This window comes from Anabrus simplex, chromosome 2 (genome assembly GCF_040414725.1).
Source record: "Anabrus simplex isolate iqAnaSimp1 chromosome 2, ASM4041472v1, whole genome shotgun sequence".
Classification (NCBI taxonomy): Eukaryota; Metazoa; Arthropoda; class Insecta; order Orthoptera; family Tettigoniidae; genus Anabrus; species Anabrus simplex.
Window position 1 is genome coordinate 130,806,548 of NC_090266.1, and position 12,373 is coordinate 130,818,920.

The 12,373-nt window shown below is 38.9% G+C and overlaps 1 protein-coding gene across 8 annotated transcripts in view; it reads right to left on the bottom strand.

The window, feature by feature from the left end:
* LOC136863928 (metastasis-associated protein MTA3) overlaps positions 1 to 12,373 on the bottom strand; it is a 901,938-nt gene that overhangs the window by 132,205 nt on the left and 757,360 nt on the right. For all 8 annotated transcript variants that reach the window (XM_067140366.2, XM_067140364.2, XM_067140363.2 and 5 more), the window contains one exon: positions 4,990 to 5,193. In XM_067140366.2, the coding sequence (XP_066996467.2) occupies positions 4,990 to 5,193 (204 nt within the window). The remainder of the gene's footprint in view (positions 1 to 4,989; positions 5,194 to 12,373) is intronic.

Below are 12,373 nucleotides of genomic sequence, written 5' to 3' on the forward strand. Positions count from 1 at the left end.
GTATACAGAATATTTTCGTTCGACAGGAGATAGAAGACGGCTAAAATAGGCAATGGGTAATGTTTGTCCATTACAAGTTTGTTGTAATACAGCACTAAGAGCAACGTCATAGGCATCAGTTAAAGTTCAAAGGGTATGGTAAAATCTGGAATTTGTAACAGAGGGGCTTGAGAGTGTTTAGGTTTTAAGGTATCAAAAGCGGTGTGTTGAGAAGCAGCCCAGTGAAATTTAATGCCTTTTCTTTTAAGGAGATTTGAAGGTTCCAAAATTTGCAAGAGATTAGGAATGTATTTGGCATAAAAGCCAACCATACCTAAAAAGGAGCGCAACTGTTTCAAATTTTGAAGAGGGGGAATTTTGTGAATGGCGGAGACTCAGTCAGGATCAACAGCGACACCCTGTGAACTTAAAATATGGCCAAGAAATTTGATTGATTTTTTTTTTGCTATTTGCTTTACGTCGCACCGACACAGATAGGTCTTATAGCGACGATGGGATAGAAAAGACCCAGGAATTGGAAGGAAGTGGCCGTGGCCTTAATTAAGGTACAGCCCTGGCATTTGCCTGGTGTGAAAATGGGAAACCATGGAAAACCATCTTCAGGGCTCCCGACAGTGGGGTTCGAACCCACTATCTCCCAATTACTGGATACTGGCTGCACTTAAGCGACTGCAGCTATCGAGCTCGGTTTGGTTGACGTTTGAGCTACAAGAACCTTGGAAGGGTTGACAGTCAAACCAACTGAACGAAGACATGTAAGAACTTCATGGACATGGATGAAATTCAAATCAGGAGAATAAATAAGGATATTATCAATAAAAGGAAATAAATATTTGTACTTAATATCGGAAAATAAAGAATGAACAAAACGTTGCATGATATGTGAGCCAAGGTTTAGACCAAAGGGAACTTTTTAAAACTGATATAAACCATTTGTATAATAAACGCAGTGTTGCGAGAGCTGATGTCATTAAGAGGAATCTGATTGTAAGCTGAGTTAAGATCAAAAATAGTAAAAAAAATGGATATTAGAAAATTGTTGAAAAGCAGATTGTAATTTGGGCATGGGATTGGCATCATACAATATATGGGAGTTCAATTTTCTATAGTCAACAATGAATCTAAAAGATCCATCAGGTTTATTCATAATAAAGGCAGGGGAGGCATAATTCGAAGATGAGGGAACGATATTATCATCACAAAGCATATTATCGATTAACTGGTTAAGAATTTTCATCCTGGGAGGACTTAGGAAATATGGGAAGGAACGAACTGGAGTAGTGTCAGTCAGATCGATATGAGCAGTGAAGTTCTTAACAGTACCTAAGTTGGGGGTGATAACATTAGAAAATTCATTGAGCAGAGACTGTACCTGATCAGAATAGAGGGAATTAATCATGAGAGAAGTAGACTGATGGGAAGAAGGATAATCAGAGATGTTTATCAATGGAATGGATTTAGATGAAATGTGAAAAGAAACCTTGGAATTGACTGGACAAAGAGTGAGACCAATGTGAGAAAAAAAATCAAAACCTAAAATGAGAGGAGACGATAAGTGTTCGATTTCTGAGTCCCAACGACTTCGAATTAACAAGGTTTTACTGTACTTAGTTCACTACAGATCAGATCAAGCAACCAAGCAAACAAAAATTAAACTGAACCTGATATAGGCTATGATTTATCCTGACCAGTATAAAAACCAAGTGTCAGCTTAATAGTCAAGAAGTACAGACATAAAGAAGATTTTATACATGGATACATATGCAACATCAGAGCATTCAGATCATTATATAACATGATAATCACTTGAAAATAAAAAAATGCAAATTATGATGTACTGGAAATGAAGACTAATGGAACTACATTTCACAGTGGAAAGAAGGGTAATAAAAATACGTGGGAAAGGGAGTGAAAATGATGAGAGGTGGATGGATGGTTTAGAGGAAGCATGACTGAATGTGCATCACAATGCAACAGTAAACAGCTGCTCTATCTGGAGATCTTTCTACCTAACTACTTGTCTGTCATCTTGTTTCACACCAACATTTTTTAGTCACGTCTCTTGTGTCCTTTTTGATTAACAATTCAAATATCTCTGCAGGTTCATATCAACATAATTACAACAAGCTTAATGGTAACTGTCTGAATTTTGTGGAGAAACAGTGTTGATAAAACAATTTTGAAATGTTCGTATTTCTCAAGAAATTAATTGATGAAAAAGAGAGTAAGGTCTCATCAGCTAAGACATTTATTATTCGTCTGCATTTAGGGCTGTTGCCCATGTGACACATTCCCTATCAATTGTTTACCTAAAATGAAAATGAAAATCAACAGCCTGTTTCCAGTCACTCGACCAGGTCAGGAATGGAACGAATGATGCCCACATCTAGTGGCAAGGATAGGAATTGTGCCGGCTGCCGAAGCCTGTCGCACTCCTCTGGGGCAATGATTAGTGAATGACAGATGAAATGACATGATATTGGAGAGTGTTGCTGGAATGAAATATGACAGGGAAAACCAGAGTACCCGGAGAAAAACCTGTTCTGCCTCTTCTTTGTCCAGCACTAATCTCACATGGAGTGACCGGGATTTGAACCACGGAACCCAGCGGTGAGTGGCCGGCACGCTGCCGCCTGAGCCATGGAGGCAAATTTTTAACCTAAACTTTTCTTAAATGATTTCAAAGAAGACTGAAATTTATTGATAAATTACTCCAATCGCTAAGTCCACTTCCTATAAAAGCATAATTGCCCCAATTTGTCCTCTTGAATTCCAACTTAATTTTCATCTCTTTTAAAATCTGCATACAAGCTTATACGTATACGAATGTCATTCCATGCCATGTCTACACTGACAGCTTGGAACATACGACTTAGTAAAGCAGCATATCTGTTTACCCCCACAAGTCCTTCCAGCACAAAGTTTACAACATTTTTGTAACACTGTTCTTTGGTAGGAAATCACCTGGGGAAAGAAGAAAGAAAGAAAAAAAGTGTTGCTTTTCTTTGAATCTTTTCCAGTTTTCATAGATCTGTAATCTTTATTTACAACCTCATTAATGTGATTACCCCAATGAAGATCTTTCTTCATATTAATACCTAGGTCTCTACAGTGATCCCGTTATGTAATTTCACCCCCATCAACACAGTAATTGAAATGGAGATCACCTTTATTCTTGGTGAAACTTACAACCTGACATATCATTCTGTTTACCATCATATCATAGTCTGCTGTCCATCTCATGACTTTGTCTAGGTCTATGTTTCTCATCCTTTGCTTTTTTGAATTTCAAAAATTCTTTTTTTAAACTATATGAATACTCCCCTTCCTATTGCTCCTATCCTGTCACCATGATAAACACTCCAAACAATCACTACTTAGCCATGACATATCTCCTATTACATTATCTAGAAATATATATCTATTAACTTACTTAATTCTATTTCTTTCTTTACAATGCTTCTACAGTTTAACACTAACAACTTTACATCATCCTTGCTTGACTTTTAGCTCCCTATAATCTCATCCGTCGCTTCCTACTCCACCCTGTCTTCCTGAATGTACCTCCCTATAACTCTTTTCAAACAAACCCCCATAACTTTTAGATACCGTTGCGGTTAAAGTGAAGGCTATCTGACCATAGATTTGTATCTCTGATCCACCCGTTAGGATCTACAAATCTCCAATTTCTTATGTACCCAGTCCATAGTCTCATTTACATCCCCGATAGATTACTTTCCAGTCGTTATTCCTCCTACACAGTGTGCCACTCATAACAATATCCACTACCTTAAACTTCTCCCGCATTGTCATAACCAGATCCCATACATCCCTAACTATGTTAGTACCTATTCCTGCTTGCCAAAATGGAAAATTACCACCTACCCTTACCCTCTTCCTTCCCTTCTATTTTTCTCAATATCTGCCTTAACCTCATCCTGGATAACACTCTACCCTGGTACCCTTTTCTCCACACTCTTTCCCAGTTGCGCCTGACAACTGCCTCTCCCGTGACCAGAGCCACACCCAACCACCTCATCATATCCCCTCATCTTCTGGCCTCCCCTAAATTTTCTGACGACTGTGGAACCTACTCTTCTCCCTCCGCACCCCCTCAAGACCATGTTCTAGTTCCTCTTCCTATCCTCTACTCTACAGTATGTTCCCCTTTCCTACTGCTCCCTTTCCCCTTGCCTCTCTGTTTCTCTGTAACACTTCCCTGTTTGCCATCTTCCCTCTGCTGTTCTATCTGCAATGACTCATACCGATTCTGTACAGATATCTCTCATGAACTCACTTCCTGATGAGAACCCTGTAAACTTATTTTCCTTCCCCTTAAAATATTAGCTGGGCCAATGACCTTCGATGTTAGGCCCCTTAAAACAACAAGCATCATCAAAACATTAGCTCACTTGTCTTCTACAAGTTCTTCTCCTCCTCCTCGCCTACACTGATTGAGGAACACTTATCTTCATTCCTGTCCACTGTTGAAAGGCTAATAAATTATCTCCCTCACATTCGCTATATCTTCCTTCATTTTCCTTAATGTCCGCTCACTCTCACGGTCTCTATACCTGCCTCCCACAGCCATTCTTTTACTTTCTTTACAGAAATGTGAAATGATGAAAATATCAACAGAAACAAGATAAGTTATTCATGGAGAATAGTCATACAGGATACAGAGTTCAATGAAATTTTACATTACATTAATGTAATTAACATGAAGAACAAATTATTTTATGATTATTTTTGTACAAAGATTTCACAACAACAAATAATTGCATTTAACAGCTAATAATGATGTCACTATTTCATTTTAAAGACAATATTTTCCTTCAAAATTTGTAAATATCATCTACCAATGGTTAAATCTACTTGTCACCTGAAGGATAGAAACACTTCACAAGAACAAAATACTGTACCTGTTTTAAAACATATTAAACCATTAATAACACCGCACTGTAGTAAACCATTAATCCCTCACCTTACCTGGGGCTTTTGGAGGTTTGGGGAATGAAACTCGTTCTGGCTTAGGAAGCATATCCTTCGCAGTGAGGATGAGCCACTCAGGAGTGATGAGATTTTGCTGTCCCAGGCGGTTGGCAATTCGAGTTACACTACCCCGGTCTTTCTTTTGGTATCTCAGAAGTTCCTTCAATTCTACAATTGATTTACCAGCCACGTGCAACTGACCTGAAATACAGATGAATAAATACGTCAACACTTTGAATAATTCTAGAAAGCTAAAGTATAAAATTTGTACCACCAGCAAAGTGCAAAAGAGATCACTCTACCCTCATTCTATCCTTTGTCACTGTAATTCTTCACATTGTTACGGCCTCTCTACTACATCAAGACTTTTTATTCTTCTTATCGTCTGCCAACCTCCGCGTTCTACTGCTGCTATATTCTCATGGTCTACATGCTCACTCAGCTGATCACTGACTGTGCTGCTCCACTCCACTCCGGCTTCTCCGCTGTTACGTCACGCTTACATATTCTACGTAACAGTAACTTCTGGACTCGCCTTTCTACCACCTATATAAGCATGCTCCTGCCTCTCTTCGCAGGCCAGACATCGAGTGTGATTATTTTGGAGTGGAGAGAGCAGTTTATTTTGCAAGCGGCTGGTCCATTGCGTTATTTTAATTTTGAAAATGTTACTTTGAAAATCATCGTACAGACTGGATGAGCAAACATTTTAATTTCTTCATGTTTGGTGTCTTCTATCAAGACTTGAAGAATGAAAGATTGATTATTCAATCCCAATCTAACTAAATCCTCCAGATGGATATCTTTATTTATCTTCACCTTCACATAGTGGACTACATATGGACAAATGTTAGGAGTGTTGTCACGTCATGAACTCTTGCTTGGTAGCGCAGTGGCCACACTCACTGTTAACTGATTGGGTTTAAGCAGCCTGAAAATCCCCCCTTTTCCCTCCCTCCTCTGTCTCCTTCTTTTTTCTTTCCACGGTTTTAATTCCTATTTTCTATTTTCTAACATTCTCTAATTCTCCATTTTGTTATCTCTGGTTGGGTTTGATACATAACTGTAAGTGTGGCCTTTAATCAGTATTGTGAAATTGTATTATCACTCCTTCTTTCTCAAGCCTTGTGGTACACAAAAAATAAATTGTGGTTGTGTATTAATCACGGGTCTTAGGTTTTGGAGAGACTCCTTGGTGCCGCTTGTAAAATTTCTAGTCAAGATCTATCCTGATCTCATTCAATTGTAAAAAGGCTGTGCCTGCTCTGAAATTGTTGTCGTTGCATTTAAAAAAAAAATCTTGTTTGTTGTACACCGCGTGTTCTAATTATTTATGGTATAAATATAACCTATTCAACATTGATTCACTTTCCTTTAAATCTTGTCTGATGTTTCCACTTTTCCCCTCTTTTTTTTAAATTTTTAATATTGGACTTGCCACGGACAACCCTCTTGGTCGGTCTGGCAAAGCTCCACTGATTCTGCTGATTGAAAAAAGTCATTTCTAATACATTAGTTTTCGTGTCGCTGTTATCTAACGAGATTATGGGTTTTGGTAATCCGACATATGCCTTTCCGCGGTCTGACAACTTCCCTCCAGTAAAATGATACCTGTTTGCTCTAAGTACTGAGTTGCTTGAAATATATACCGTTTCGTAACCTTTGAGCCATGGAATGATCCCATTATTATTATTATCTGTGTTGGGATTATATATCGCTTTGGTCATACCTATAAGTCTTATCACACCCCATATATATACCAACACGCCACATATAGTAACAATCTTTTTTACTAATTACATGCCTTGTTTTCTCACTTGTAGATATGGCATGTTTTTCAGATAACTTTCCAGTGGGTGAAAGTTCCAATTCTTCACCACTTCCCTCATATAATTTGTCCTTGCCCAACCCTCCTGTTGGGGACTTGATTTCTTTCTCTTCTTCTTCTTCTAGTTCATCAATGCATTCTCCTTCATCTGATCTGATCTCCGCCAGCCTTTTGTTAACGCGCAATGTCTCCGTCTCCACTATGCCATTTTTCTTCTTCCCCTCACCTTACCTCTGTTGACAGTGCACTTAATATTCAAATAGTTAAACAATCCTTGCTTCAGGTGCCTCAATTACAAGCTACTGATCCTGGCAGCTTGACCATTTGGCTTTTTTCTGTTCGAAAACTTTTAAATATTACACTAGCTTCTTTTCCGCAACGAATCCGTCCCTTGTCTGCTAAAACTACGGGTTTCATTTCAAAATTTTGGCTTGATAATATGTCTAACTTCTCTTCTTGGTTTCATTTATGGACTGCAATACATAATTATTTCTTGCCATATGAGATTCGTTATAAACTAAGTACTGAGTTTGTCCGTCGCCACCAACTACCTACCGAACCTGCACATGACTACCTTGACTCTATTACCACCTATAGTGACGTATTAAATATTGCTCACAATACCTCTGAACTACTTTCAATTGTCCAATTCTAAGCTGTCCCTTCTTTTCGTCAGCTTTTTGAAGTACTTAACCCCCCTACTACCATGATTCAATTATATGACTTGGCTCACTCCCATGCCATTAATTCTTTAGCAGACCTCTTTTATTTTTCATCTGTTCCATCATCTGGTAACACACCTTCCCCCCCACCTACCTCGCTACCGTCACTTTCTGTTTCCTCTCCCCAATCTGTGGTTCGCTCATCTATCAAGTATTTTCGCTTGAAAGCACAAGGACACACTTCTAAGTATTGCACTACACCCCATTCTGGAAAACGCCTTCCACATGCGTCTCATTGGGGAAGACCTGCCTTCATCTACCTTTTCTTCTGTTCAAATTGCTCCTCAATTTCTTTCTAGTATAAATAATGCTTTGTTTGTTCCTCCCACTTCTCATGTTTTGGTAACTGTGAATAATTTGCCCTCGATTGTTCTTTTAGATTTGGGTGCTGCTGTATCCCTTTAGTTTACAATTTTTGAATCGTTAAAAACCAACTTTTCCCATTTGCAGCAAGTTCCATCTTTCCAGCAATGTATTTCTGCATCTAATCAACCCCTTCATGTTCTTGGAACTGTTTCTTTAAATATTAAAGTGCAACATTTTTTCCTGGCCCTTTACCTTTCTTGTGGGTGAACACTTATCGTCTCCTCTCATTTTAGGTTTTGATTTTTTTTCTCACATTGGTCTCACTCTTTGTCCAGTCAATTCCAAGGTTTCTTTTCACATTTCATCTAAATCCATTCCATTGATAAACATCTCTGATTATCCTTCTTCCCATCAGTCTACTTCTCTCATGATTAATTCCCTCTATTCTGATCAGGTACAGTCTCTGCTCAATGAATTTTCTAATGTTATCACCCCCAACTTAGGTACTGTTAAGAACTTCACTGCTCATATCGATCTGACTGACACTACTCCAGTTCGTTCCTTCCCATATTTCCTAAGTCCTCCCAGGATGAAAATTCTTAACCAGTTAATCGATAATATGCTTTGTGATGATAATATCGTTCCCTCATCTTCGAATTATGCCTCCCCTGCCTTTATTATGAATAAACCTGATGGATCTTTTAGATTCATTGTTGACTATAGAAAATTGAACTCCCATATATTGTATGATGCCAATCCCATGCCCAAATTACAATCTGCTTTTCAACAATTTTCTAATATCCATTTTTTTTACTATTTTTGATCTTAACTCAGCTTACAATCAGATTCCTCTTAATGACATCAGCTCTCGCAACACTGCGTTTATTATACAAATGGTTTATATCAGTTTTAAAAAGTTCCCTTTGGTCTAAACCTTGGCTCACATATCATGCAACGTTTTGTTCATTCTTTATTTTCCGATATTAAGTACAAATATTTATTTCCTTTTATTGATAATATCCTTATTTATTCTCCTGATTTGAATTTCATCCATGTCCATGAAGTTCTTACATGTCTTCGTTCAGTTGGTTTGACTGTCAACCCTTCCAAGGTTCTTGTAGCTCAAACGTCAACCAAACCGAGCTCGATAGCTGCAGTCGCTTAAGTGCAGCCAGTATCCAGTAATTGGGAGATAGTGGGTTCGAACCCCACTGTCGGGAGCCCTGAAGATGGTTTTCCATGGTTTCCCATTTTCACACCAGGCAAATGCCAGGGCTGTACCTTAATTAAGGCCACGGCCACTTCCTTCCAATTCCTGGGTCTTTTCTATCCCATCGTCGCTATAAGACCTATCTGTGTCGGTGCGACGTAAAGCAAATAGCAAAAAAAAAATCAATCAAATTTCTTGGCCATATTTTAAGTTCACAGGGTGTCGCTGTTGATCCTGACTGAGTCTCCGCCATTCACAAAATTCCCCCTCTTCAAAATTTGAAACAGTTGCGCTCCTTTTTAGGTATGGTTGGCTTTTATGCCAAATACATTCCTAATCTCTTGCAAATTTTGGAACCTTCAAATCTCCTTAAAAGAAAAGGCATTAAATTTCACTGGGCTGCTTCTCAACACACCGCTTTTGATACCTTAAAACCTAAACACTCTCAAGCCCCTCTGTTACAAATTCCAGATTTTACCATACCCTTTGAACTTTAACTGATGCCTATGACGTTGCTCTTAGTGCTGTATTACAACAAACTTGTAATGGACAAACATTACCCATTGCCTATTTTAGCCGTCTTCTATCTCCTGTCGAACGAAAATATTCTGTATACGAAAGAGAAGCTCTGGCTCTTCTTCTGGCTATTGAACATTTTGCTGATTAACTTGACCATCAAGAATTTGTAGTAAATACTGACAATCAAGCTTTATCCTGGTTGCTTCATAATGCTCCTAAAATAGGTCGTACTGGTCGTTAGTTTCTTCGTTTATCTCGCCTTAAATTTTCTCTCAAGTTTATATCCGGTTTTCACAATTCGGTTACTGATGCTTTATCCCTCCTCTTTGAAGACAATCAACCGCATGAACCTGAAACTGATCATCTGCGTATTAATTCCATTACTTCTATTTCTTCCCGTATCAACTTTCCTCTTTCCTTTCGGTCTTGTGTAGAACACCAGAAACAGAATCCCTATTGCCAACAGCTTATTCATGACCTTTCTCTTCCAAATTATTCTGGTACTTTTTGTTTGCAGAATCATCTTCTCATCTCTAAACCTACTCCACCTGCTACTCCTTGCCTCGTTCTCCCTTCAAATTTGCGTTATATGATCTTTCAGTATTTTCATGGTTCCCGTGTTGGGGGCCATTTCGCTATGGCTAAAACTTATGCTCATCTTGCTTCTCAATTTTTTTGGCCACAAATGAGAAAAGATAGCACTGGGTAGCACTGACACGGATTCAGAATTATTTGATAAGATAATCAGGTATGTAGGAAACGACATGGAAAGAAATGTGATTGTAGCGGGCGATCTGAATTTACCAGATGTCAATTGGGAAGGAAATGCGAATGCCAGGAAGCATGAAGAACAAATGGCAAATAAGTTAATATGGGAAGGACAGCTTATTCAGAAAGTGATGGAACCAACCAGAGGGAAAAATATCCTGGATGTGGTGCAGATAAAACCAGATGAGCTTTACAGTGAAACTGAAGTAATAGATGGTATTAGTGATCATGAAGCTGTTTTTGTCGTAGTTAAAAATAAATGTGATAGAAAGGAAGGTCTTAAAAGTAGGACAATTAGGCAGTACCGTATGGCTGATAAAGCAGGCATGAGGCAGTTTCTAAAAAGTAACTATGATCGGTGGAAAACGGTAAATAACAATGTAAACAGACACTGGGATGGGTTTAAAGAAATTGTTGAGGGATGCGAAAACAGGTTTGTACCTTTAAGGGTGGTAAGGAATGTTAAAGACCCACCTTATTATAATAAGAAAATATAGAGACTAAGAAGGAGGTGCAGACTGGAAAGAAGTAGAGTTAGAAATGGCTGTGGAAATGAGGAGAAATTGAAGGAACATACATACATACATTATCATTATAGACTGTTATGCCTTTCAGCGTTCAGTCTGCAAGCCTCTGAGAATTTACTAAACGTCGCCACAATCCTCGATTTGCAACTAGTGTTGTGGCCTCATTTAGTTCTATACCTCTTATCTTTAAATCGTTAGAAACCGAGTCTAACCATCGTCGTCTTGGTCTCCCTCTACTTCTCTTACCCTCCATAAGAGAGACCATTATTCTCCTAGGTAACCTGTCCTCCTCCATTCGCCTCACACGACCCCACCACCGAAGCCGGTTTATCCATCGAGTTCATTCCTAAATTAGCCTTTATCTCCTCATTCCGAGTACCATCCTGCCATTGTTCCCACCTGTTTGTACGAACAATCATTCTTGCTACTTTCATGTCTGTTACTTCTAACTTATGAATAAGATATCCTGAGTCCACCCAGCTTTCGCTCCCGTAAAGCAAAGTTGCTCTGAAAACAGACCGATGTAAAGATAGTTTCGTCTGGGAGCTGACTTCCTTCTTACAGAATACTGCTTATCGCAACTGCAACCTCACTGCATTAGCGTTACTACACCTTGATTCGATCTCACTAACTATATTACCAACCTGGGAGAACACACAACCTAAATAATTGAAATTATCGACCTGTTCTAGCTTTGTATCACCAATCTGACATTCAATTCTGTTGAATTTCTTACCTACTGACATCAATTTAGTCTTCGAGAGGCTAATTTTCATACCATACTCATTGCACCTATTTTCAAATTCCAAGATATTAGACTGCAGGCTTTCGGCACAGTCTGCCATTAAGACCAAGTCGTCAGCATAGGCCAAACTGCTTACTACATTTCCACCTAACTGAATCCCTCCCTGCCATTTTATACCTTTCAGCAGGTGATCCATGTAAACTACGAACAGCAAAGGTGAAAGATTGCAGCCTTGTCTAACCCCTGTAAGTACCCTGAACCAAGAACTCATTCTACCATCAATTCTCACTGAAGCCCAATTGTCAACATAAATGCCTTTGATTGATTTTAATAATCTACCTTTAATTCCATAGTCCCCCAGTATGGCGAACATCTTTTCCCTCGGTACCCTGTCATATGCTTTCTCCAGATCTATGAAACATAAACACAACTGCCTATTCCTCTCGTAGCATTTTTCAATTACCTGGCGCATACTGAAAATCTGATCCTGACAGCCTCTCTGTGGTCTGAAACCACACTGGTTTTCATCCAACTTCCTCTCAACGACTGATCGCACCCTCCCTTCCAAGATGCCAGTGAATACTTTGCCTGGTATACTAATCAATGAGATACCTCGATAGTTGTTGCAATCCTTCCTGTTCCCTTGCTTATAGATAGGTGCAATTACTGCTTTTGTCCAATCTGAAGGTACCTTACCAACACTTCACGCTAATTTTACTACTCTATGAAGCCATTTCATCCCTGCCTTCCCACTAT